This window comes from Thalassophryne amazonica, chromosome 9 (assembly GCF_902500255.1).
Source record: "Thalassophryne amazonica chromosome 9, fThaAma1.1, whole genome shotgun sequence".
NCBI classification, from domain to species: Eukaryota; Metazoa; Chordata; class Actinopteri; order Batrachoidiformes; family Batrachoididae; genus Thalassophryne; species Thalassophryne amazonica.
In genome coordinates this window covers 69761880-69788939 of record NC_047111.1, presented here as the reverse complement: position 1 = coordinate 69788939, position 27060 = coordinate 69761880, and the positions used below count along the sequence as shown (strand labels likewise).

General features: G+C 39.0%; 1 protein-coding gene across 1 annotated transcript; it reads left to right on the top strand.

Moving 5' to 3' along the window:
* Window positions 1-6638: 6638 nt before the first annotated feature.
* Window positions 6639-26202, top strand: chordc1b (cysteine and histidine-rich domain (CHORD) containing 1b). The gene is made up of 11 exons (XM_034178330.1): window positions 6639-6819; window positions 10627-10676; window positions 10755-10811; window positions 11041-11201; window positions 14210-14310; window positions 15622-15680; window positions 16165-16235; window positions 16461-16566; window positions 16765-16884; window positions 16979-17041; window positions 25107-26202. The coding sequence occupies exons 1-11, from the start codon at window positions 6756-6758 to the stop codon at window positions 25275-25277; spliced, it is 1023 nt and encodes a 340-aa protein (XP_034034221.1). The 5' UTR covers window positions 6639-6755; the 3' UTR covers window positions 25278-26202.
* Window positions 26203-27060: the final 858 nt, after the last annotated feature.

Genomic DNA, 27060 nt, shown 5'->3' with positions numbered 1-27060 from the left:
TTAAATGAAAACAAAACAGAGGTGGTCCTGTTCAGTTTCCATGTCCTGGTTCAGGTCCTTGCCAGCTCCCTAGGCCCATTAGCCCCTTACATAGGATCCCAGGCTAGGAATGTTGGTGTGATTATTGATGGTGCATTTAAATTAGATAAAGTTAGCACAGTGGTCAAGTCTAGGTTTTTTTCAGGTAAAGCTTCTATCCAAAGTTAAATATTATCTGTGACAGAAAGATCTTGAAAAAGTGGTTTGTGCTTTTATTATATATATATATATATATATATATAAAATCTTTAACATTACGTCACACTTAGGGCCCCATCACACTTGACAAGAATCAAACCGACCCAGTCTGAATGTCAAAATATCCAGAATTCGTGCCCCATCTCGGAGGGAATATGAACTGCGGACTACTCAGACTGCGCTGCGACCTGCCTTGAATGATTCGTGCACACGCAGTGTGCATTAAGTCCCTGAACATGGTTGCTGGAACACACTGGGTTTACCCAGACAGCTGCAAAAATGCAGTGAGAATATGATGAATGCACTTACAATGCCATATGAGTGAGGTCCGATTGTAGGTGGAGGAAATACAATCCAGCAGCACTCGAGGTGCACTCGTGGTGCGTTCAGGCACAATTGGGACTTTCAGCCAGCATCTGAAATGGCGGATCATTTCAAACCGCCCCTCGAACGCCAACAGAATGCTTCGAATGCCATTTTCATGCCGTACATATAGTTAGAATGCAGTCAGACTGCACTCTGACCGCTGTTTCATATTTTTCCACCTCGACTGTTTTGCACATGCATGTGCAAAACATTTGGTGAGGCCACAGGAATCTGCCCGACTGTTTAGACTGCTCTCAGAATGCTTTCCGACGTCCATGAATGCACCTCGACACTTTCAGTCGGATGCCATTCGGCCTCATTCAGGCTCTAGTGTGGTGTGGTTATTACATTATTGTAACTCCTTGTGTGTTGAGATCAACCAGTCACGGTGTAACCGCCTTGTGCAGAATGCAGCAGCTCATCTCCTAACTGGGACAAAGAAGTGTAAGCATATAACTCTGGTGTTCTGTTCCCTTCACAGGCTTCTGGTTAGGTACAGGATTGAGTTTAAGATTCTTTTATTTGTTTTTAAGACTCTGAATGGGCTGGCCCCGGAACACTTGTCTGACCTTATTAGATGGCACCAGTCCTCCAGAGCCCTTAGGTCAGTGAATCAGATGCTTCTGGACTTTATGCAATCCTTCTTAAAAACTAGAGGAGATCTAGTTGGTTGCAGCTCCCACTTTGTGAAATGCGCGGTGCAGACTGTGAATAGCCTTTTCAATTTTAAAATGCTTCTCAAGTCTCACTTGTTAACCATGGCCTTTGGCTGAGTAAAACCACTTTTATTGGGTCTTTTATCTGCTTTATTCCACTGCTTTATTGCATGTTTTTATTGCTTTTTATTATTTTTATTGCTGTGCCTATTTTATTGTAAAGCACTTTGGGAGGCCATTGGCTGTGTAAATGTGCTATACAAATAACGCTGACACTGACATTATTAAAAACAAAAAACTAAGAAATCACATGTACATAAGTATTCAGTCTTTGCCATGAAGCTCAAAATTGAGCTCAAGTGTATCCTGTTTCCACTGATCATCCTTGAGCTGTCTCTACAGCTTAATTGGAGTCCACCTGGGGTAAAATCAGTTGATTGGACATGATATGAAAAAACACACACCTGTTAACATATAAGGTCCCACAGTTCAGAGTGGATGTCAGAGCACAAACCAAGCATGAAGTCAAAGGAATTGTCTGTAGACCTCAGAGACAGGATTGTCTCAAGGCAGAAGTATGGCGAAGGGTACAGAAACATTTCTGCTGCTCTGAAGGTCCCAATGAGCACAGTGACCTCCATTATCCATAAATGGAAACGTTCGGACCCACCAAGACGCTTCAGTTTAGGCCGTACATCTAAACTGGGTGATTGGGGGAGACGGGCCTTAGTCAGGAAGGTGACCAAGAACCTGATGATCACTCTGTCAGAGCTCCAGCATTCCTCTGTTGAGAGAGGAGAACCTTACAGAATCAGAATCCATCAATCAGGACTGTATGGTAGGGTGACCAAATGGAAGCCACTCCTTTGTAAAAGGCACATGGCAGCCCACCTTGAGTTTGCCAAAAGCCACCTGAAGGACTCTCAGACCATGAGAAGCAAAATTCTCTCACTCTCTTCTTCTTTAACTCTAAAGTCATCCTACAAACAACTATCCTATGCTGTCTAGTGACACTCTCTCCTGCTACCACCTTACAGTCTGTGATTTCTTTTAGCTTGCATCTCCTATAAAGAATGTAGTCCACCTGTGTGCACCTTCCTCCACTCTTATATGTTACCCTGTGCTCCTCCCTTTTCTTAAAGTAGGTATTCACCACAGCCATTTCCATCCTTTTTGCAAAATCAACTACCATCTGTCCTTCCCCATTCCTATCCTTGATACCATATCTACCCATTACTTCCTCATCACCTCTGTTCCCTTCACCAATATGCCCATTGAAGTCCGCTCCTATCACCACTCTTTCATGCTTGGGCACACTCTCCAATGCTCAACACTAGATGGGAGCATTTACACACATCTATAATAGTACTGTTTCAGACAGCTTATCACAATTACAGCGTGCTATGACATTTTTTTTCTTTTTTGCTCATTGCCCCGCGTACCCCCCACAGGCACTCACGTACCCGGGGGTACGCGTACCACCATTTGGGAACCACTGCTCTAGAGGCTGGTAAGGTTAGACCTTACTTGTGTGAAGCACCTTGAGGCAACTTTGTTGTGATTTGGCGCTATATAAATGAATTGAAAAAGTGTAGAAATAAACAAACAAACAAACAAAGAGGCAAAAAAAACAAACTGGACGCTACACCTACATACCCTTTGCTGAATACGTTGTTGTTGCACCTTTGGCAGAAATTACAGCCTCAAGTTTTCTTGAATATGAGGCCACAAGCTTGGTGCATCTAATGGATGCACCAAGATGGGGAGCATCGGTGCACAGCCATGTTCAGATCTCTCTAGAGATATTCAATCAGATTCAGGTCTGGGCTTTGGCTGGGCCACTCAAGGACATTCAGAATTGTCCTGAAGCCACTCCTTTGATATCTTTGCTGTGTTCTTAGGATCATTGTCCTGCTGAAAGATGACCTGTCACCCCAGTCAAGAGCACTCTGGAGCAGGTTTTCATCCAGGATGTCTCCGTACATTGCTGCATTCATCTTTCCCTCAATCCTGACTAGTCTTCCAGTTCCTGCTGCTGAAAACATCCCCACAGCATGATGCTGCCGCCACCATGCTTCGCTGTAGGGATGGTGCCTGGTTTCCTCCAAACATGACACCTGGCATTCACACCAAAGAATTCAATCTTTGTCTTATAAGACCAGAGAATTTTCTCATGGACCGAGAGTCCTTCAGGTGCCTTTTTACAAACTCCAGGCAGACAGTCATGTGCCATGTGTAGTGGCTTCCGTCTGGCCACTCTACATACAGGCCTGATTGGTGGATTGCTGCAGAGATCTTTGTCCTTCTGAAAGGTTCTCCTCTCTCCACAGTGCAATGCTGGAGCTCTGACAGCTCTCGGGTTCTTTGTCACCTCCCTGACTAAGGCCCTTCTCTCCCAATTGCTCAGTTTAGACGGGCTCAGTTTAGATGGGCGGTTTCTACACCTAGATGTAGGTGTAGAAACATTGTAAGTGGAAACAGGATGCACCTGAGCTCAATTCTGAGTATCATGGCAAAGGTTGTGAAATGTACACGTGATTTCTTTGTTGTTGTTTGTTTGTTTGTTGTTATAAATTTGCACAAATCTCAAAAATTATTTTTCTTATATTGTCATTATGGGGTATTATGTGTGGAATTTTGAGGAAAAAATGAATTTCATCCATTTTGGATTAAGGCTGTAACATAAGATGTGGAAAAGTGAAGCTCTGTGAATATTTTATGGATACATAATGAAAATGTAAATTACAATCACTATTTTGTTTTAGTTTCTGGGTTTTCTAGACTTTCCATTTTGGGTTGAAAACAACAGCCAAACAAAAATAAATATCAGTTTCCCATTTTTGGTACCAACTGAGTGGAATAATAAATGACTGGATGATACACTGACCGAGCCCATACTATCCTTCAAAATGTGTGTATCAACCCTGATACCAATAATTTGAACAATCTTATAGCGTGCCAGTTTATTTATTTATTTATTCTTTATTTTTATTGGTCAGTGATATGGATTCCATTTGAAAAAATACTTTGAGACCACTGATTTCAGTAATGTTTGCCAAAGAACAGTATACAGTGACCAATTCCATGCTTGTAATCGTTTAAATAAAAAACAAATGAATAAATAAATCAAGGAAACCTTAACATTTAAAATAAAGCACAATTTTTAAAGAGAGGAATGCAGCGTTTGTAGGAACTGGTTGGATAAACACGGGAAGAAAAGTTATCAAACTCATGCCAAAACTAATTTACTTATAAAAAAAGAAAAAGAAAAGGAGTAACAGAACAAAATATGACATGACACTATATTAAAATGAAAGGATTAAGCACAGCATGGAAAAACAAACAAACAAACAAACAGAAAGTAATGGATGTGGTTCTGAAGAGAAAATCTTACAAAAGCTATGAAGATATGATTTTGTTTTTTAGTAACACAGTTACACTAAAAGCTACTTCGTGAAACACGTTTATGACTTTGCATTCTTAGAAATATTTGAATTTACATGTCTGCATGACGTGTCTCCATTTATTATCTTCTTGACGAATATAAACGTTACACAGTGTAATACAGCATAGCGTGAGATTACGAAGCAAATCGAACAATTCGTCAGATGAAACATCGTGCGTCCTCTGAGGTCACTGTGCTGCTTCTCTTACCTTTTTAGCTGAAAATCCCAAGAACAGTGAAAGCAAAGATATTTCCCATTGAGTATCCGACAACAACTAAAGGAATGGCGGGAAAGCAAACTACAAAAATAAATAATAAATAAATGAAAAATAAATTAACAACTAAATTAACAAAACCGCACAAATATTCCGAAAAGCTCGGGCTGCAGCAGCCGAGCTCAGAAACTATACGTGCTTCTCCCGCACCGGGACACCTGACTGAGCCCCCCCGAGTGTCCTTTACAGTTTCAATCCAGCAGCAAAAGTGTCGTTTCTTGCATGGTTGGAGTCCGAGATGAATATGGTGTAGACGCCGATGTTTAATCAAGTTTAGAAGCGCTCAGCATCAGTTAGGAATCCGAAGCGCTCTGGACGCAGGAAGGAGGAGGGAGCTTTCAGCAGTGGTGCTCGGGTTCGGGTAAAGTTCCGAACTTTGCCGACTGCAGCCGAAGAAGCTCTCCGAAACACTGAACCATTTTGGAGGACGCTCGTGAAAAAGCTTCACTATCTCGAAGCATAGCTTGGTTTGGCGCTATTTGCGATGAAAACGTCGATATTTCGATTATCTGACAATTAAATCATGTTTAGATTAGATTAGATTAGATAGATAGATAGATAGATAGATAGATAGATAGATAGATAGATAGATAGATAGATAGATAGATAGATAGATAGATAGATAGATAGATAGATATCAAAGAATAAATTTCCTCAAGCTTATATATCTATCACATTTTTTTTTTATTTAAACATACATACATATATAGAAATTAACAGTAATATATATATATATATATATATATATATATATATATATATATATAAATATATATATATATATATATATATATATATATATATATATATATATATATATTCATAAGTATTTGAACACAATATTAGTACCCTTTTAAAAATTTAGGCCATTTTTATACAAAGTGCCTCTGTTTTTAGAGGTCATAAGTAATTACACAAAACTGTATATTGGATTATTTTTAATTCCAGTCATAAATTCTACAGCCAGTTTTCTTTTGACAGTCAGGGGATAGATATATGACCATGTTACTGAATTTGTACTGAGCTTCAGTTGCATCAGTAATTAATAAAAACAAACATGGTACCACAGCACAAATCTGTCTGGACGAGGTAGTTCTCAAAAACTGCATTAACGTGCAAAAAGAAGACAATTGAGGGAAGGCACCAAGACACTAATGACAACTCTGAAGGAGTTACAGGCTTCTGTGGCTGTTATTGGAGAAACTGCAGGTTTGTGAAGCTATCAATTGTACAGCTTCATGATGGAGTGTTTTCATCTTCTTCCACATATTCGTCTTCTGCAAAAATGTAAGATTTTAGTTATAAAATATTTTATTCATAAAATATTAACAACATTATTAACAATACTTATAAAATATTAGTCATAAAATATTTTATTCATAAAACAACAATATTATTAACAATATAATATTAATTTATTAATTTATTAATATTAACAATATTAAAAACTTGTTCACATAAAATATTGCTAATATTTTATGAATATGGTGTTTTGTTTTTTGTTTTGTTTTTATGAGATGTCATGCCACAGTTGTCAAGCTGTTATTGAGGTGTCACGACCTCCTTCCGCAGTTTCATTCTTTTGCTTCAAAAGATGGATACTGTGTCGAGCTGTGTTTCAAACTGTGCCACTCACCGACAATACCCGGAAATGTGAGTCGTCTAACGTGATCGGGTTGATCGTGCGGCAGTAGAGGCTTTGTGTTCCTCGCTTATTGATCTTTTTGAGTGTAATTCAAAATTTATCAACTATTTGAATTTGTTTAACGTATCGTAATGTCAGTTTTGTGTTATAACAAGGGATGTGGGCAGCGTTTTAATCCAGAGAACAACCCTGACGGTGAGTCGTTTTGCCCTGTACCGGTGTGTTAGCTAGTCTGCTAATCATCTGGAATTTTCTCCAGCTTGTGGGCCGATGGAGGTAACATGATGTTAGCTTGCTGTTTCCGGCAGCAGCGGTTATTAACATCATTCACTGAGAATAACTTGTGGATTTACTGTTGTTTACTGTTATATGTAGCATTTTAATACTATCGTATCGCGGGTGATTCAGTAAAAGTTTTGTAATAGTAGCATTTGGCCATTGTAACATAAGTAGGCAGTCTGTAACAAGACCTTACTGTTGCAGACATGTTTTCACGTTAGAAACTTTAGATAATTTCCCAGCGTCTTGGACAGCCTAAGTCATCTAGAATTGGGATCTGAGTGTTACTATTTGTTGAACTGAAATATTAATAGGCAGCATACGCGTTAATGCGCGCACAGACACCCTGTGCTGGCTGTAGCCATTAAATATGAAAATCATAATTTGATAATGGATGCACATTCCTGGACTGTCCACCAGGTGCCAGTGTTCAGCAGGAGGTAACAGCACATGATATCTACCTTTTAATCTTCCAAATCAAGGGTGTTGTGAAAAATTTTTAAACATTTCACAACACTTTCAAGTTTGCCCTTAGTAATTTGCTGTACTGATGAAAATCTTTGGTATCTTCTCCATTCACATGTTCTGTCCATTGTTTAAATATTGTAGTACTTTCCATTATCTTGTTTGTTTTGTTTTGTACTTGTTCACCTATGCTCCGTTCAAAACCCTGGGAAGTTCAGCGATTCCAACCTTTACCTCAGGGGGAAAAAATGCCCTGAATACTACGTCCGGCAGGAATGTTCACTTGCAAACTTGCGGGGAAATTGAGTACCTGAGTTAATTTGCATTTGCATATTTGCGCTGTTCTGTGACTGGCCCTGTGCCGCTGTCACATTGTAAATGTACCCATTGTGGGACTATTAATGTCACAGCCATGGCTGCCCCCTTTACGACTGCTGAGACAACAATGTTAATGTTGAAAATGGATCTTTAATTTAATTTTTAACAAGACATTGCTGCCAGATGTAATATATTCAAATTCTGTGTTCGGTTAGTTAAGTTACCAGCACCACACATCAGTTCCATCGTTAGGAGGGACAGCTACCCTGTTATTAGGAGGGTGCTAACAAGAGCACAATAGGTGCTAATTAAAGCAATTGTTTAGTCACTAGCCATTAGCAGTCTGCCTCTCGGTAGGAGGGGTCTGGTTAGGTTTAAAACTTCAGCTTTTGTGGCTTCTGTTTGTTCTTCTCTACAAGGGTCAGACAGAAGTCACACTACCAGAGCAAGAATTTTAGTTGAGGAAGCCTCTGCGATTTGAAGTGAAACGTCTTTGCGTCAAGCAACCCAGTCCAGTCGAAGATTCAAGCTTCTCTACCACACATCAGCAAAAACATCTGATGGTTTAATTCAGTCTAATAGTCGCGGGCGGATTTAAGTCATAGCCCATTGGTCACGCGACCACAAACAGTGTGCGGGTGAAAACAAGCATCAACTTGCCGGCGTCCATCTTGATTACCGTGTTGGAGTACCGAATTTTCATCTGGTTGTTATCAAAGTTTTAGCAGCTGCTGCAGCGTGTATGTAAACAACAAAGAAAGCCTGTGTGTTTTCACTGGCACTTCAGGTCACGAAGTTAAGAAAGACCTGGATGTAGTCAAGTTCCTGTCTGTCCACCCCTTCATATTGATAACGTTAGCCTTGCTGTACTGTGAAATAGGCTAGGTAATTGATAACCCGTATTATTAAAGCATATTTCAAAGGCTCTCCAGGGTAATCTCAAGAATGCGCTTTTTCCCCAAGGTTTTTTGGTTCATCTTGTTGTTATTGTTTTTATGTCTGGTCTTTCAGAATGTCAGATGGTTCTGAACACAGCTATAGAGAAGGTACTTAATGACTTACTTCTGAGATTTTCACCGTATTGATTGTTTTGCTTCGGGTACAATTAACGCCAAGCAACATCAGACAAGAGGGCCAGTTTCACATTCAGTTCTGTATAATGTTTTTTCTATTTTATGCATCTGTGTAAAATACAAGACTATGTTTGAGTTTTGAGTTTCTTGTTCAAGAACAATTACTATGGCCCGTGACCAGTGGTGGGCACAGCTAACCAAAAAGTTAGCTTCAATAACCGCTAAACAGCTAACTGAAAAGTTATCTTTTATAACGCTAAGCCGATAAACCAGCAAAAAAATTATCAGAAGCTACAGATAACTTTCAGTATTGTTTCACTCTCAGCTACAAACAAGCCAATTTTGAGTTTAAACACCGCCAATGCTTCTGATAGAATCAAAGATAAGTCACCGCTTCTGTCTTTGTGCGCCCTACCCACTGCTGTAGGGAAGCATCATTTTCCTTCACAGCATACAGTGGTCCAGCTGTGTGGCAGATGTCTTTAAAAGGAAAGCAGGTTTGACTTAAGGTTTTGAGTTATGAACCAAATTAATCCAGATAGAATAACTACATTAATGTCAATTCTGTCATTTGTACAAAGTGAAAATATAACACATATCTGTTCATTTTAAAATAATGCACTAATTCTGAAGTTTTAACATTAACACACACAGATGCCCAAAGGGATTATGGGTAAATTGAGCCTCTGCTCACACTGATTGGTTGACTCATTCATTCTATGCAAAAACCAACACAAGTTAATGTAATGTGTGTATTGGTGTTTACAAATAAATGTGCTTTTGTAAAATATGTAACTTTTTTCATTTGTAAAAAAAAAAAAAGGCATTTGCAAAACCGAAAAGTCTGTTTGTTAAGTTGTGATTCAACAACCATGTGATATAAGTGGGCGCCAGTAGATAGCAGTGTTCTATGCATTTTGACCCATCTACTGGATGGCAGTGGCAATGGCACCTGGTTATTTTCCTCCCTAAGGGATCTTTGGATAAGAAACATAATTTTTATCCATTTGGACAGTACATCTTCCCCTAAAAAAAACTTCAGTGGCCTATTGAAACATGATATATCACCCCTTCTATGAACCATACCACAGTTTCAGACTATGGCTCTTAAGCGCACATAATACAGCACTCTTTCTTTGGTTCCACGGAGATCCACCAGGGTTCTGTCTGTTCGCTGCTTTAAGCGAATCAATTTTCCTTTCTGATTCTGCTGGAAATCAGTGCAAAGATATTTAGTGTCTGTAGCTTTGGCTGTTATAGCCAAAAGCTGCACAAAAATGCATCAGTATAACTAATTTTTATCATGAAATGTGTATGAAGGCAAATGATAGCATGGAGTAGCTAAGTTGTACCCAAGCGAGCCACACTGATATGGACTGCATTTATATCGCACTTTTCCATCTGAACCAGAAGCTCAAAGCACATTACGGTGATGCTTCACATTCACTTATTTTCACTCAAACGCATACCATTGCCAGGGTGCAGCCATGCAAGACAGTCATCACACACCAGGAGCATCCTGGGGATTAAGGGCCTTGCCCAAGGGCCCTGGCTCATTTTCCAGTCTGACTGGGGTTTGAACTGAGGATCCTCTGTCTCAAGCCCAACTCATAACCACAAGATCACCACCTCCGGAAGGACACACAGCCCCGGTCACATACCTTGTCTATAGTGGGCATAATTTTCAGTAATGAGCCACATTTATTAAGGAAAAAAGTTTCATTCCAAAAGAGTAGAAAAAAAAAATCACAATTTAGGGTTGTACATATGTTTACCTGTTTTTCTTCCCCCTGTGTGTATAACAGATTTTCCTATATGTCATATTTTAAGGTATTCAAACGTGTGCCTTTTTTTTTTTTTTGGACAGATGCATGTACCTACCATCCAGGAGTTCCAGTATTCCATGATGCACTTAAGGTACTCTCCCTGGAAACTGAGTTGGCATTTTTCCTGCTGTCTGTTCTTCAGTGATTGATGTTAATGTCTTCTCTTCAGGGTTGGTCCTGCTGCAAGAGAAGAACGACTGACTTCTCAGACTTCCTTGGCATTGTTGTGAGCTTTGTGTTTCAGTTTTAATCCTTTGCATCTGTGCTGTGTAGTGAGTAACCCCCCTCCCCCCCAAAAAAAACAGAAGCCACAGATGACATAACCATGTTTCTATTGTCTATTGTTTTGAAACTGCCACCTTGACTGTCACCTTTTTTGTTGCCATATTTGACAGTTCATTCATTGTTCATGAGTGCCGCAGTGCTGAAATGTTGGTGTTTCATTCTCCTCACAGGGCTGTACAAAAGGTCCTCACAACAAAGAGAAGCCACCTGAGCCAGTGAAACCAGATGTGAAATCATCTGGAGAAAAGCAGGGTGCAGATGAATTAAAACCCAAGTTTAATGAGTACATCATCTCTGCACCAAAGCCCCAGGAGGCCATATGTAGACCAAGGTTGTATAGTTAACTCCAAATGTAGTTAGAACTTTTTACACTTTTTGCTGTTTATAAATAATCTATGAATACCGAAAAACATTTTTGTTGACAGCAATCCAGAATGCAGGTCATTGAAAGCGTTAACACAGCAATAAGACCAAGGTCTTTCATTGTCTTGTACAGTAGTGTTCAGAATAATAGAAGTGCTATGTGACTAAAAAGATTAATCCAGGTTTTGAGTATATTTCTTATTGTTACATGGGAAACAAGGTACCAGTAGATTCAATAGATTCTCACAAATCCAACAAGACCAAGTATTCATGATATGCACACTCTTAAGGCTATGAAATTGGTCTATTAGTAAGAAAAAGTAGAAAAGGGGTTATTCACAATAATAATAGCATCTGCTGTTGACGCTACAAACTCAAAACTACTATGTTCAAACTGCTTTTTTAGCATTCCTGTGAATCACTAAACTAGTATTTAGTTGTATAACCACAGTTTTTCATGATTTCTTCACATCTGCGAGGCATTAATTTTGTTGGTTTGGAACCAAGATTTTGCTCGGTTACTAGTGTGCTTGGGGTCATTGTCTTGTTGAAACACCCATTTCAAGGGCATGTCCTCTTCAGCATAAGGCAACATGACCTCTTCAAGTATTTTGACATATCCAAACTGATCCATGATACCTGGTATGCGATATATAGGCCCAACACCATAGTATGAGAAACATGCTCATATCATGATGCTTGCACCACCATGCTTCACTGTCTTCACTGTGAACTGTGGCTTGAATTCAGAGTTTGGAGGTCGTCTCACAAACTGTCTGCGGCCCTTGGACCCAAAAAGAACAATTTTACTCTCATCAGTCCACAAAATATTCCTACATTTCTCTTTAGGCCAGTTGATGTGTTCTTTGGCAAATTGTAACCTCTTCTGCACATGTCTTTTATTTAACAGAGGGACTTTGTGGGGGATTCTTGCACATAAATTAGCTTCACACAGGCGTCTTCTAACTGTCACAGCACTTACAGGTAACTCCAAAATGTCTTTGATCATCCTTGAGCTGATCAATGGGTGAGCCTTTGCCATTCTTGGTATTCTTCTATCCATTTTGATGGTTGTTTTCCATTTTCTTCCACACGTCTCTTTTTTTTTGTCCATTTTAAAGCATTGGAGATCACTATAGATGAACAGCCTATATTTTTTTGCACCTGCGTATAAGTTTTCCCCTCTCCAATCAACTTTTTAATCAAACTATGCTGTTCTTCTGAACAATGTCTTGAACATCCCATTTTCCTCAGGCTCTCAGAGAAAAGCATGTTCAACAGGTGCTGGCTTCATCTTTAAATAGGGGACACCTGATTCACACCTGTTTGTTCCACAAAATTGACGAACCCGCTGACTGAATGCCACACTACTGTTATTGTGAACACCCCCTTTTCTACTTTTTTTACTAATGGCCCAATTTCATAGCCTTAAGAGTGTGCATGTCATGAATGCTTGGTCTTGTTGGAGTAGTGAGAATCTACTGAATCTACTGGTACCTTGTTTCCCATGTAACAATAAGAAATATACTCAAAACCTGGATTAATCTTTTTAGTCACATAGCACTACTATTATTCTGAACACTACTGTATGTTTGGTTTAAAGTGTAGGTGACACCAAAAAATGCCCACACATTATCACTAAAAATGATGAAATGTTGATATTTTAAAAAATCCTGAACAATAAATGTCAGTGATAAATGTGCAGGTGAACAGACATATTGTTGCTCCATCATCACCAGAATGGGACCTGCTGATTCAAGCCCAAATCAATTGTAAACACAGCGGAGGTGGAACTGTTTTTGGACAATAAGTCCAGTTTGAAGGTGTTTTTGAAGCAGCTGTGGAGGACACTGCCTGAAGGTCCCCTGATACTTACGCAACTTTGATCGTTGTGACGATCCCAACCGCTGTGTTCCCCAGCTGAATGCTGTGCTTTGTTCCACTTGCTGCCACGTGTTGTGCGCTGGATGCTGCGTACATGAAATAATTATTTTGTAACCAAGATTTATGAGTGCATATGTGAACATGAGACTGAACATGAGAGGGGCAAGCGCCGGTGCCCCTCTCATGTTCAGTGTACACCCGTTAATGACAAGTTTACTCTCCTGCATGACACGGTGCATGCATCAAAGTCATGACAGTGTCAGGGGGACCTTTATGGTTATGAGCCTTATTTAGACCCCAATAAGGGAGACTAAACCTTGGAAGAAATCCTTCAGTCTGACAACAGTGACAATATTGGCAGAGTTCAGAACACAGAATGGTGATTTATAAAATAAATAAATAGTGCAGGCAATTTCAGCATTGTGGGCGGAGATGATAAACTTTTTTATTTTATTTTTTTGCCAGCTCTTTGGTTGTAATCAAGTGATTAAAAAAATAGTTTTACTGTCTGTGACATAAAAAAACTGATGAGGAAGTGTGGATTTTTGGTTTCTGATTCCCCCCCCCGAGAAACAGGAACATTCATTTCAAATCTGAAAAATGTCACAAGGGACTGAAAATATCAGCTATTTTTAAAATAAATATTGTTTCCTTCTTGAATAGTTAGTGTATTGTACGTTAGTAGCATAACATGTTATTATTAAATTTTAAAACCATTCACACAAGGAGTAAATAATATAGTCTTGCCTGTCCGTTTCAGTGAGATCATCTTCAGTCTGATGAAAACATCTGAAAATAATTTAATTTGTTGTCCTGGCTGAAGAGAAGTCCATGATGGATCGAGTCTCTGCTGTACTGATCCAGGAGTGGCAGCTACAGGTGTAATCCGTTAATTGCATCTGTGGCTGATGGATCTAGTCTACAGATAAAACATTTACTACTGAATATCAAAAATAAAAAGTATTGCTTGTATGCTGGTTTATTTATTTTTATTATGATGTTGATACCATTTTGTCTTCTTAATTTTGTCTCCATAAAAAGTTTTAATTAAATGAAATATTTTCACACCTTTTTTTAATGTTGTCATCACAGTACAGATGAGCCAATGGTAAGATTGCAGCACAAAGTCTCTCCGTCCCTGAAACAAGCTCTGGAGAAACTGAAACTGTCTGAAATTGTGACAGAAAAGAAAGGTGAGGACAGAGCATCAGCATTTCCTTTATTGATTTTGCTTGCTGAGAATTAATGGCATCTGTGTACACTTTTGTCAGAAGTAGAGTTGTGAGGATGTTATAGAATCATATAGTTTGATGTTGCCACTTCTAACCAAAATGTATGTATCCTAATTTCACATATGCACTCAAACATAAAGCTATATATCTTGAAAGGGTTTTTTTTTTCTTTTCTTTTTTTTTTTTTTTTTTTTTTTATTCATGTCAGAAGGGTCTATTTGCAGCGTTAACACTGTTTCATTATGAAATGGTCTATTTTATCTTTAGGAAACGTGGATATTGTGCCAGATAGGCCACTAAGGACAGATAGTGTTTCAGGTATCATTGACCAGTTTGCGACATTATTTAAGTCACTAAAATACCATAGTTGCCAAGCGGTTAGTGCGCTTTGTTTCCAGAGCAGAAGTAATGTGGAGCTACATCAGGAAGGGCATCCAGTGTAAAATCTGTGCCAAGTGAAGATGCAGATCCATATCTTATCTACTGTGGTGACCCTGATTAACATCACTTAGCGTTATGGTAATTTTGGGAGGTCTTATTCCTGCAGTTTTACTATTTTCATGGTGCACAGCTGTCCTGTATTTTTGGAAAAGTCTTACTGTTATTGTGCCAGATAGACAATTTTTGTACAGCTGGTGTTTCAGCTATCAGTCAGCCCAGAAATAGACCAACATGTGAATTTGTTGTCTGAATCAATTATTAATGCTGTTCTGTTAATTTTTTAAGATCTTGTTGGTACAATGGCAACACTATTTTCAGAATGGAACTTTAAAAAAAAGAATTATGATTGAGATAGAATTTGGTAATTCTGAAGGTAACTGAAATAAAGTGGAAAAATACAGGTACAGATTTAATATAGGACCGTTTTAACATAATGTATAACATTACTTTCAGGCTGAAGAAGTTCTATCTCCATATTTTGCTACGAAGATCGCTGACTGAATACAATTTCAAATCCATTTTTCTGAAAACGGTAACAAGTGGCCATAGATTCACCTGTTTCCCATAAACATCTTACATCTTGCTGTTGTGTTGACATTAGCTTTCTCGGCCAACGTCACCTTCTTGTTGCAGTAGACAGGAAGGTTACGCCAGCTGTGGAACGTGATGGACGGCCTCTGTGAATTTGCCGGTCTGTTTCCATGTTGTCATTCACATCACTGCATTTGAGTAAAAGCTGACAGGGTCAGGGTGAAGCATCTTAAATGTGCATCTTCAATACTCTTGCCAAATGTAGCTAATTCTTTATTCTTGCTCTTTTTGTGCATCTAGAGGAAGATGGTGATGAGATCAAGCTTGGAACATCCTGCACAAATGGAGGATGCACTAAAGTAGGTGAATGTGTCCTTGTGTAGGACATAAAACATTTTCATATTACTTAGATGTAAAAATATAATGTGAGTCATCGTCATTCATCAGAATATATGCCTCCACCCCCTCCTTTTTGTTAAATTCACTCTGAAATGTTCTAATACGCTGGCTGAGTTTGCTTTCCAGGTTTGGGATTTGTTTTTTGTCATGTATTTAAGCAGAGTGGAATGTAAAACACAAAGGTTGACAAAACAAATTAGTCACATTCTACACTAGCAACTGAACAAATGTGTAAGTTTGAAGTGAGTTATTGTGTAATTGCTGTTAAACCTGAGTCAGTATCCTGACAGTGTTGATGCTGGTTCCAGACAATTGTTTTTAAAATATTAGTCTTTTGATTTGTTTAGATGAGAACAACCTTTATTTTATTTAGTGTGCCTGCATACAGATCACATGAAGTTTGCTCATTCTTATGTTTAAACCAGTTATTTATTGTTTTCATAGACTTTTGATGGACCAGTGAGCAATTCAGACATGTGCTTGTACCACTCTGGATACCCTGTCTTCCATGAAGGGTCAGTATTAGACAGACTGCTGTTTGTTTCTCAAAAAGAAAAAGTTTGAATTGTTTTTAAATTTATTTTTCAAGACCATGTTTCTCTGTGTTGACATGTTGGATACAGTATTCTCTGTAAACTGTGCAGAGGCATGAAGAGCAATAAGCATGTCTTCCAGTTTAGTGGTTGTCCTGAGTGGCATTTTACTGACTACTTAATTTCCAGATTTTCTTGTGTCTCCAGGATGAAATATTGGACCTGCTGTAAGAGGAAAACCTCAGATTTTAATACCTTCCTCTCTCAAGAAGGCTGCACCAAGGGAACACATGAATGGAGGAAAAAAGATGCGGTACATGTGCATGTTTTGTTTTTAATTTTTTGTTCTGTCTTTTCCTCTTAAGCTCCAACGTCTCAACTCTGAGACTGTAGCTCCATCTACTGGTGTCTGATAAGTATTTGCACAATGATACTGCTCAGAATATTTGGTAGGCGATAATGAGTGTGAATGACCAAAATACGTTGTTCTTCATGTGAAATGTCCTTGCAGGGTAAGAAAGTTGTTCCATGTCGCTTTGACTGGCACCAGACTGGATCACAGGTCACCATCTCTATATATGCCAAGAATTCTGTACCAGAGCTTAGCTACGTAGATGCAAATAGTACCACAGTGAGTGACATATCATTTCATCTTTCTCTGTATGTCTAAACTTCTAATTTTTGTATATTTTTCAATCTACTTTTATATTTTCTTTTAACTGCAGGTCAACATCCATGTTATATTTGAGGGAGAGAAGGAATTTGATCAGAAAATCAGTTTGTGGGGTGTAAGTACAGTATAACGTTTGCTTGAAATTAATGTGCATTTATCATTTGGGTGATGCAGCAGGAGATGGAATACGTTGACTTCTCCTGCTCAGTTATAACTAACTTAACTTAGAACAGTAGCTTGGTTAGTATGGCTCCAATGGAGGTTGAACATTTGTAAACAGCTGCACATGGGTGCCACCTTGAATGACATTCATGGGCATATGCATGTCTTGGCACTTCTGCTGTGACCACTAAGGGGAGCAGATAACATCAGTTTTACAGCAAAATCTTGAAAATGCTGTTACAGACAACAAATTTGGCATGATTATTTCCAAGGTAGTACTTACCAAAGCTGGTTAATTGGCCACTTGAAAATGAAAGGTGGTTGCCATTTGACAAGATTGCTGCCAAAATGTCCTGCCGAAAAATTACTTTTTGCATAGAAATGCTCTGATCACAATTTGCTGTTTCACAGTTGTGAATTTCGCGCCGTCTTGTGGTCCGTGACTCACGCAAGAGGTCGGTTTCAGCAGAGTTCCAGTTTAGGGCACAATGTAAACACACCTCGTGTAATATGGACAACCATCAAAATTATAAAGAGTAGACACCGCATCGACCGCTACTGCCTATTGGTGCTGATATAGCCTAGACTATAGACAGGTATTTTGCAAACACTGTTTATACATGTATACATACAGTTGTATGCAAAAGTTTGGGCACCCCTGATAATTTTCATGATTTTCCTTTATAAATCATTGGTTGTCTGAAATTTCAGTTAAATATATCATATAGCAGATGAACACACTGATATTTGAGAAGTGAAATTAAGTTTCTAGTATTTACAGAAAGTGTGCAATAATTATTTAAACAAAATTGGGCAGGTGCATAAATTTGGGCACCCTTGTCTTTTTATTGATTTGAATATATGTAGCACTAATTATTGGAACACAGAATTGGTTTGGTAAGCTCACTGACCCTTGACCTCCTTACACAGGTAAATCCAATCATGAGAGAGGGTATTTAAGGTGGCCATTTGCAAATGTTTCCCCTCTTTGCATCTCTTCGAATGAGTGGCAACATGGGAGCCTCTAAACAATTATCAGATGACGTGAAAACAGACTGTAAAGCTATCTTGGAGATTTCAGCTGTCAGTTTCCACTGTGAGGAACATAGTGAGGAAATGGAAGACCACAGGCACAGTACTAGTTAAAGCCCGTAGTGACAGGCCAAGAAAAATCTCAGATAAGCTGAAGCAAAGGATCATGAGAACAGACATAGTCAACCCACAGACGTGCTCCAAAGACCTACAACATGATCTTGCTACAGATAGTGTCTCTGTGCATCGTTCAACGATGCAGCGCACTTTGCACAAGGAAATGCTGTAATGCAGAGGAAGCCTTTTCTGTGTACACGCCACAAACAGTCGCTTGAGGTATTCTAAAGCACATTTGGACAAGCGAGCTTCATTTTGGAATAAGGTGCTGTGTACTGATGAAACTAAAATTGAGTTATTTGGGCATAACAAGGGGCAGTATGCATGGCTGAAAAAGAACACAGCATTCCAAGAAAAACACTGCTACCTTCAGTAAAATTTGGAGGTGGTTCCATCATGCTGTGGGGCTGTGTGGCCACTGCAGGTACTGGGAATCTTGTTAAAGTTGAGGGTGACATGGATTCCAGTCAATATCAGCAGATTCTTGAGAACAATGTTGAAGAATCAGTGACAAAGTTGAAGCTGTGCCGGGCTGGATCTTTCAACAAGACAAGGACCCTAAACACTGCTCAAAATCTATTAAGGCTTTCATGTAGAGGAGCAAGTACAACAGTCTGAAATGGCCATCTCAGTCACCAGACCTGAATATTATTTAAAATCTATGGTGGGATTCTAAGCGACCATGCTCGGAAACCAACAAACCTGACTGAACTGGAGATGTTTTGTAAAGAAGAATGGTCCAAAATACCTTCAACCAGTATCCAGACTCTCATTGGAAGCTATAGGAAGCGTTTACAGGCTGTTATTTCTGCAAGAGGAGGATCTACTAAATACTGATGTATTTTTTTTCTGTTGGGGTGCCCAAATTTATGCTTCTGCCTAATTTTGTTTAAAGAGTTATTGCACACTTTCTGCAAATCCTATAAACTTCATTTCTCTTCTCAAATATCACTGTTTGTCTGCTATATGATATATTTAACTGAAATTTCTTATCCAAACAACCAATGATTTCTAAAAGAAAATCATGAGAGAGAAAACTTCGCACCTCAGACTCCTCAAACGGGTGCGTAGGAGATAAGGGACAAGCCCAGCTAAACGTGAAAATGAAAAAGTCCCGCACTCCATCTTACTTGCTGTAGAAAAATTTATTCAGGACTGTATAAATTTTTCTACAGCAAGTAAGACGGAGTGCGGGACATTTTCATTTTCACGTTTTTTAAACGAAAATCATGGAAATCGTCAGGGGTGCCCAAACCTTTACCTACGTATTTACTAGGGATACAACAACTCACGATTCAATTCGATTCTGATTCTTGGGGTGACGATTCGATTCAAAGAGCTCTGAGAAATAGTTATATTAAAAAATGTTTATGTTTAAGAAAATGCAGCTTTACAAGGTTAATCAAGTGATTGTAAAGATGTAAATTTACTTATCTGCTTTGCTCGTTCATAGTTGGTTGGCAGTTTAGCGAAGTGCTGGTCAGTAGTCGGCAGATACCGCTGCTCCCCTCCTTTTAGCTCCGGGTCATGGCGTAGCATGTGGACTTGCGGATTTGAAGTGTTTCTGAAGTACTTGACTTTCATTTTGCAGATTTTGCACACTGCATAAGTCATGTCAAGCTCCTTCTTACGCAGCAAATAATAAAATCCAAAATGCGCTCAAACATTTGCCTTCAGCAAAGGTGGTGCTGGCTGTAATATCTCTTCATCCGCCATGCTAAGCTGCAGCTCACAAATGTTTGAAGGACGTCGGACCCTCCCTTTGCTGGGCGCTGTAGTACGGAAGCCGTTGCCTGACAAACAGTACACGCAGTGAGTAAGCAAGAAGATGTTTTAAAAAATGCTTTTTAGTAATCGATTCTTGGACATTTTGGATCGATTCAGAATCGTAATAAATAAGAATCGCAATTCGGACGTGAATTGATTTTTTTTTTTTCTGGCACCGCTAGTATTTACATTTACATTTGTATTATATTTACAAACATAATACGCCGTAGCAAACGCTGTTTGGTCAGACACAGCGCTTTTCTTCTTTTTTTGAGAAAATACGTTTGTCTGCTTGTTGATTAGAGCCATTTCACGCTCCTTTTCCAAGACAGTGATTGTGGCGCAGTGGTAGAGTTGCTGTCTGGAAATTAGGATGTGTAGGTTCAAATCCCGTGAATGTCTTTTTTTTAACCAGGGTTGATTAACCATGGAGTTCTCTATTGCGTTCCCCTTTGTGTTATTTATATCAACCCAGTGATATTCACTAATTATACAGCTGGTTTTTATTTAATTTTCCTCCAAATCAGCAGCACGATGTGGTGCAGCTCATCTCATGGAACACAATGCGAGCAGCGTGAGCTACTGTTCCTGCTCATCAGGCACTGTCGCGTGCATGAACCGTCGCGCTGACGTCGTGCACGCCTGCTCGTCGGTGCGATGTTTCATGGTGTGCTAATTTCGCTGTTTTCGTCCACACTTTGCACTGTGTGTGAAGGGACCATTAACCTTTAATTTGCAGACCAAGCACTAACCACAGTCAAAACTGTTCCATGTACTTATTCTATTACCTCAACCAATAATTTGCACCACTTTTTTTTTGGCCTCCATCATACTTGTACCACCAAATGCGTAATTTTTTGTCATGCCACATACAGTACCAGGAAGTACTAAACATTAATTTATTGGCCATTTTCAGGGCAATAAAATAACCTGGATGGAGGGCTAGTAGTTTGAGTTTAACTTGAGTTTAATTTCCAACACCTAGGTTTTGTGGCTACTAAGGCCTACTTCGTTGGTTATTTATTTTATGTTTTCGCTTACTGCATTTTAGGGGGTACATACCTTGAGTAGCGAGTATCAGTTTGTGAGCTGGCTCTCAGAGCTGTTATTTTTTTACCTCCGCCAACAAAGTTGGGCAGAGGTTATACAACCCCTGGCAAAAATTATGAAATCACCGGCCTCGGAGGATGTTCATTCAGTTGTTTAATTTTGTAGAAAAAAAGCAGATCACAGACATGACACAAAACTAAAGTCATTTCAAATGGCAACTTTCTGGCTTTAAGAAACACTATAAGAAATCAGGAAAAAAAATTGTGGCGGTCAGTAACGATTACTTTTTTAGACCAAGCAGAGGGAAAAAAATATGGAATCACTCAATTCTGAGGAAAAAAATTATGGAATCATGAAAAACAAAAGAACGCTCCAACACATCACCAGCATTTTGTTGCACCACCTCTGGCTTTTATAACAGCTTGCAGTCTCTGAGGCATGGACTTAATGAGTGACAAACAGTACTCTTCATCAATCTGGCTCCAATTTTCTGTGATTGCTGTTGCCAGATCAGCTTTGCAGGTTGGAGCCTTGTCATGGACCATTTTCTTCAACTTCCACCAAAGATTTTCAATTGGATTAAGATCCGGACTATTTGCAGGCCATGACATTGACCCTATGTGTCTCTTTGCAAAGAAAGTTTTCACAGTTTTTGCTCTATGGCAAGATGCATTATCATCTTGAAAAATGATTTCGTCACTGAATATGACTTTCATCCAGTCATCCACAGTCCACGATTGCTTTTCCTTAGCCCATTGTAACCTTGTTTTTTCTATTTAGGTGTTAATGATGGCTTTCGTTTAGCTTTTCTGTATGTAAATCCCATTTCCTTTGGGCGGTTTCTTACAGTTTGGTCACAGACGTTGACTCCAGTTTCCCCCCATTCGTTCCTCATTTGTTTTGTTGTGCATTTTCGATTTTTGAGACATATTGCTTTAAGTTTTCTGTCTTGACGCTTTGATGTCTTCCTTGGTCTACCAGTATGTTTGCCTTTAACAACCTTCCCATGTTGTTTGTATTTGGTCCAGAGTTTAGACACAGCTGACTGTGAACAACCAACATCTTTTGCAACATTGCGTGATGATTGACCCTCTTTTAAGAGTTTGATAATCCTCTCCTTTGTTTCAATTGACATCTCTCGTGTTGGAGCCATGATTCATGTCAGTCCACTTGGTGCAACAGCTCTCCAAGGTGTGATCACTCCTTTTTAGATGCAGACTAACGAGCAGATCTGATTTGATGCAGGTGTTAGTTTTGGGGATGAAAATTTACAGGGTGATTCCATAATTTATTCCTCAGAATTGAGTGAGTCCATATTTTTTTCCCTCTGCTTGGTCTAAAAAAGTAACCGTTACTGACTGCCACAATTTTTTTTCTTGATTTCTTATAGTGTTTCTTAAAGCCAGAAAGTTGCCATTTGAAATTACTTTAGTTTTGTGTCATGTCTGTGATCTGCTTTTTTTTCTACAAAATTAAACAACTGAATGAACATCCTCCGAGGCCGGTGATTCCATAATTATTGCCAGGGGTTGTATTTTCACTCCTGTTTGATTGTGAACAGCATGGAACCCACAATTTTTCAGATACCATTATGAAATGTTTACAGAGGATTCATATCCTGAAATGCAAGAACTCATTCAATTTTCAGTATCATAGGTCAAAGCTCAGTCAGGGAAAATATTGGAAAAATACTTATCGTTTAACATTGAAAGAATTTTCAAAAATTCATAACTCTGTCAAAAAGATCAAATTTCTTTCATATTTGAGAGCGTTAAGTAGGATGGTATCCTTTATCAATGGACAAAGTTTCATCCGGATTACAGATTTTGTGGCCATTGAAAACCCCATTTAATGAACATTTTACATTATATCTTAATCAAATGTGCCCCAGTCACCCTCATATTTGAAAGTGAGGTGCAGACTGCTACTCACTATAACCTGACAGCGTTTGATCTGGATTGTGGATTTTGTGGATTTAATATTGAAAAGCTCATTTTGTGTACATTTTGCATTATGTGTCAGTAAAAAGTGTATCAGTCACTCTCATTTTTCTGTTATGGGTTTACCTATACCTCTCAAAATTGGATGGATGTTTCAATTTATGTCTGTTTGTTTATCTTCCAGTTATCAGTCGGAAACCAAGTGCCAAAAAACAATGACAAATTGTACATAGCAGCAATAACCAATCCAATTATTCTGTGAAAATTATCTGAAAAAGAATTCAGAAACTGAAAAAGTTGGAAAAAAAAAAACCCTGTTAACATCACAAAAAAATTTGATTCAAGTACATGAACAAAATACATACTCCTGACATTTGGTCACATCTAATTTAGCTGATGAAAAGCCACTTCTAAGAGGACGTTGACCTTGAAATTTTTTTTACCAAGGTAAAAACTTCCGAAATGGAAACTAGTGTTGGCGCAGGTTTGTGCTCTATGAGCGCGGTGTTCTAGTTTTGTTTTTTGTTTTTTTTTTAAATGCTTTACTTTGAATTTAGTTGTGTGTGATGGATGGATGAGATTTATTGTCATTGTCATTACAAGTGCAACAACGAGAGTATGTCCACACTCAAATTGCCACAGACAAGCTACAGCAATTAATCCACAATTATTACTTGTTTACCGTAATAATGGCACACATCAGAATTAAGACAACACATATACATTTGACATTGTTTATGTGCACTAAATTTGAAACAGTCTGTTTTCCGAATTGAGGTGATGTGAGTTTGTGGTAGCCGCAGCAACAGGAGTCGCCCCGCCGCTAGCTTGGGGGGAACGGGGACCTGCTGCAGCTAAAACTGCGCAGCCCCTGGAGAGGAAAAGGGGGTGGCATGAGCGGTGGCCGGGATGGGGTGTGTGATGGGGGCAGGAGGGGAGGTGGAGCGTGCTTCAGTCTTTGTCCATGTGTGAGTCAGTTTCTGTCCTTGTGTACTGGAGTTAGAGAGATAAGGAGGCAGCCAATGTTCCCCAAGGCCGTAGAGATTCTTATGGAGGAAGTCAACGGGGCATTTTGTCCTTCAGAGGCTGATAAGCCTGCCGTGTTTCTGGTTGAGAAGTGAAAAACACTTACAGCTTCACATGAACAAACCAGATCCCAGATTATGAATATTCCCCGGTCTCTGAAATCATTTGCATTTGCTCCGAGGTGTTATCCAATTTGTGTTTGAGTCCAAGGGATAACGCAGTCTGAGAATGCATCGCCTTGCCCAACTCATTAATCATGACGGACAAATGAGGGGTCGTGGTTTTGGCAGCAGCTGTCTTGCCAAATTTCTGGTAGGTCAGGGCAGCACATAAGCCAATAAGTACCAGCCCTAATACTATAAAAGCAAATATGAATAAATCCTTGATGTCCTCCACAGAGAATGGCGCAAAGCATGTGACACGCCACATTTCCCAGGTGTCGAGAACATTGCCCACAGGGTAGGTTCCATCTGGGCACGCAGGGTCACCCGCCCCTGATCTTCTTGTAGAAAAAATGGTGTCAGTAGCGTTCAGAGACCAGCTGATCAATCCGATGGTTAATCCAATATAGTTTGAAGAATTCACAGTCTGGTGAAGTAGGGACTTTGAAGGTTGGAGCAGAGATAGAGGAGAGAGGAGGAGATGCGTCCGCCCTCGCTGGAGTCCCAAGCAGAAAAGTGTGAGAGTGTATGCATGCATACTGTATTCCTAAAATATCCTAAAAAGCACATTGCAGTTCACAATTTTGCAATGGAGTCCAACCAGATACCATTGTATCAAACTAGGGTCCCAGTGGATCCTGTAAGAAAAATTGTTATAGAGCCCACAGTGTTTAATCAAACTGGATCAAAATAAGTGAAATTGAAGAGAACTGAATAGGTGACAATTAAATAAAATTTCAGCTAAATCCATATAACAGTCCAGAAATTATCAAAAGAATACACCTCTGGTGTTGTCTTGGACCCCAGGAGTACTTATTTGGGTTAAAATAAGGCCTTTCAGAGTGCAGGTGCAGATTTTAAAAATGCGAGTCACCACCACCTTAGTTAGCTCTCTGACTCCCCAGACTCCTTCCTTGTCTTGCAGGTGATTGACGTGAGTAAGAGTTTAGTGAGCATGATGGCAGCAAAGATCGAGGTAACCATGAAGAAGTCTGAGCCCATATCATGGGCTCGCCTAGATCTTCCCCCGGTCACCCCACCCAAAGAGGAGGAGAAGAAAAAAGAGGAGTCGGACAGTGAGGAGGAAGATGAATGATAATTCATTCTGTGACCCATTTTCTTTTTGCCTTTTTACATTTGGTCCTGCAATTATCATTTACTTTGTCTTTTTTTTTTCCCAGCAGTTTTTCATGAAAGAACAAATTGAATGTTTTGGGACACTAAATAAGACTTCCAGCTGGAACCTCTTGGAAAATAAATTGACTTATCAGGATTTGCCAGTTGCACGCATCTGTCATTTCAGAGCTGTAAAGCCTTCTGTGCTCTGGTTTGTGGGACTCATTATAATGGACCACTGTGGTGACAAATTACCAGCTTACAATATTTGGTAAAAGATGTTTGTGTCTGTACTTTTTTCAGTGTTAGAAGTGGTATGCTTGTTTATATCTTTACTTTTTTCATATTCCATTCGGGAAAATATGTAACATTCTATTTTGATCACCAATATCTTATTAAATAATCTCTTTATGGATTATAAAGCTGTATATTTATGAAGATGAAGCTGCTCTGTGTACTTATGGGATCTGTTGTAGGACTTAAGAATGCGTGTCATCATCTTCCAACTATTCTCTTTTCATGGGAGTGGATGACTATGTCCTTGGTGTGGACTTTCTCCTTTCCTTTCCTTTCCTTCATCATAAGTAATAGTTTAAATAATTTCTGTGTTGTTTGCAGATGAGCACTGGTCTTTATATATGCGTGTGTGCAAAGACCTTATAAGTTGATAGTGGGAAGGCCAAACAAGATAATGTCCCTCATCATAAAGATACGAATGTACTGTAATATTTGAAAATGCCAGTTGAGTAATTGAACTGAAGTACTGTATTATTAAAGTATATTCTGGCACACGTCAAAGCAGAGAATATTTAATGCTGAATCTGAGTGAATAGAAGGCAAAAGTGAAATCACTAAGAAACCGGTCTATCTTACTGAAAATAAACATCTTATATTTTTAAACTGGAGTTGTTTGTGTGAATACTTTACGTGCTGTTTATGACAGAATGGGATTCCCATTCATCCTGAAAAAGTTGTAAAGTTATGGTGTATTCTTCTGCTTATGAAAACAACCAGAAACCAGAAATTGAAGAAAGATGTGATGTGTGAAAAATGTGAAATGCCATCCACAGTTTGCCAGAGGCTGAATTGGAGACTTGGCCGAGATTTGATGGGGTTACCGTGATGAAAATCTTTTTCTGTTTCACTCCACTGTTACACTGTCTTTTGATGAACAATACAAGTTTCATGAGCCCCAGTTTTTCTAGTTGCATCCGCAGAAGTCTACAACTTCAGAATCGCAAAGGTGGCTCCCCTCACTTGTCTCCTTGTAAGTTCTTTACGTTTTTTTAGAACTGCCTATATTGGATTTACCATATAGTACCGTGTTCTATGTATTAATGACCGGTATGAATCTTTCTCAAAGAGTGGGCTGTGAACCACTGGTGGTCTGTGAGTAGATTTGTAAAATAACTTTCAGTGAACTGAAAAGTTTCTTAAACTCTTCAAAAGTTATTCCAAAGTCTTATAGATAGTAGCATGGATGTATTAGATTCATTAATAACTGATATATTGTTTTGGATATATAAGCTGAGAAACAGTAACAAACAGGGACATACTGTGACTAGTGGCCTGGAAATACGTATATACCCATACCTTGACCTATTCGAAGAAAACTGCTGTAAAAGTGCTTATTTGTATTAAGTAAAATTCATTCATTTTCTATGCCTGCTTATTCCAATTAAGAGATAGGGGGGACCTGGAGCCTATCACAGCAGTCATGGCCGCACAGTGTCTTAGTGGTTAACACTGTTGCCTTATAGCAA

What these genes read in the sequence shown, in the direction of transcription:
- chordc1b (XM_034178330.1), top strand. Translation starts at nt 6,756, where the DNA reads ATGTCAGTTTTGTGTTATAACAAGGGATGTGGGCAGCGTTTTAATCCA. An exon ending in CAGACTTCCTTGGCATTGTT is followed by an intron (nt 10,812 to 11,040) that starts GTGAGCTTTGTG and finishes TTCTCCTCACAG; the next exon opens with GGCTGTACAAAAGGTCCTCA. An exon ending in CAAATGGAGGATGCACTAAA is followed by an intron (nt 15,681 to 16,164) that starts GTAGGTGAATGT and finishes TTGTTTTCATAG; the next exon opens with ACTTTTGATGGACCAGTGAG.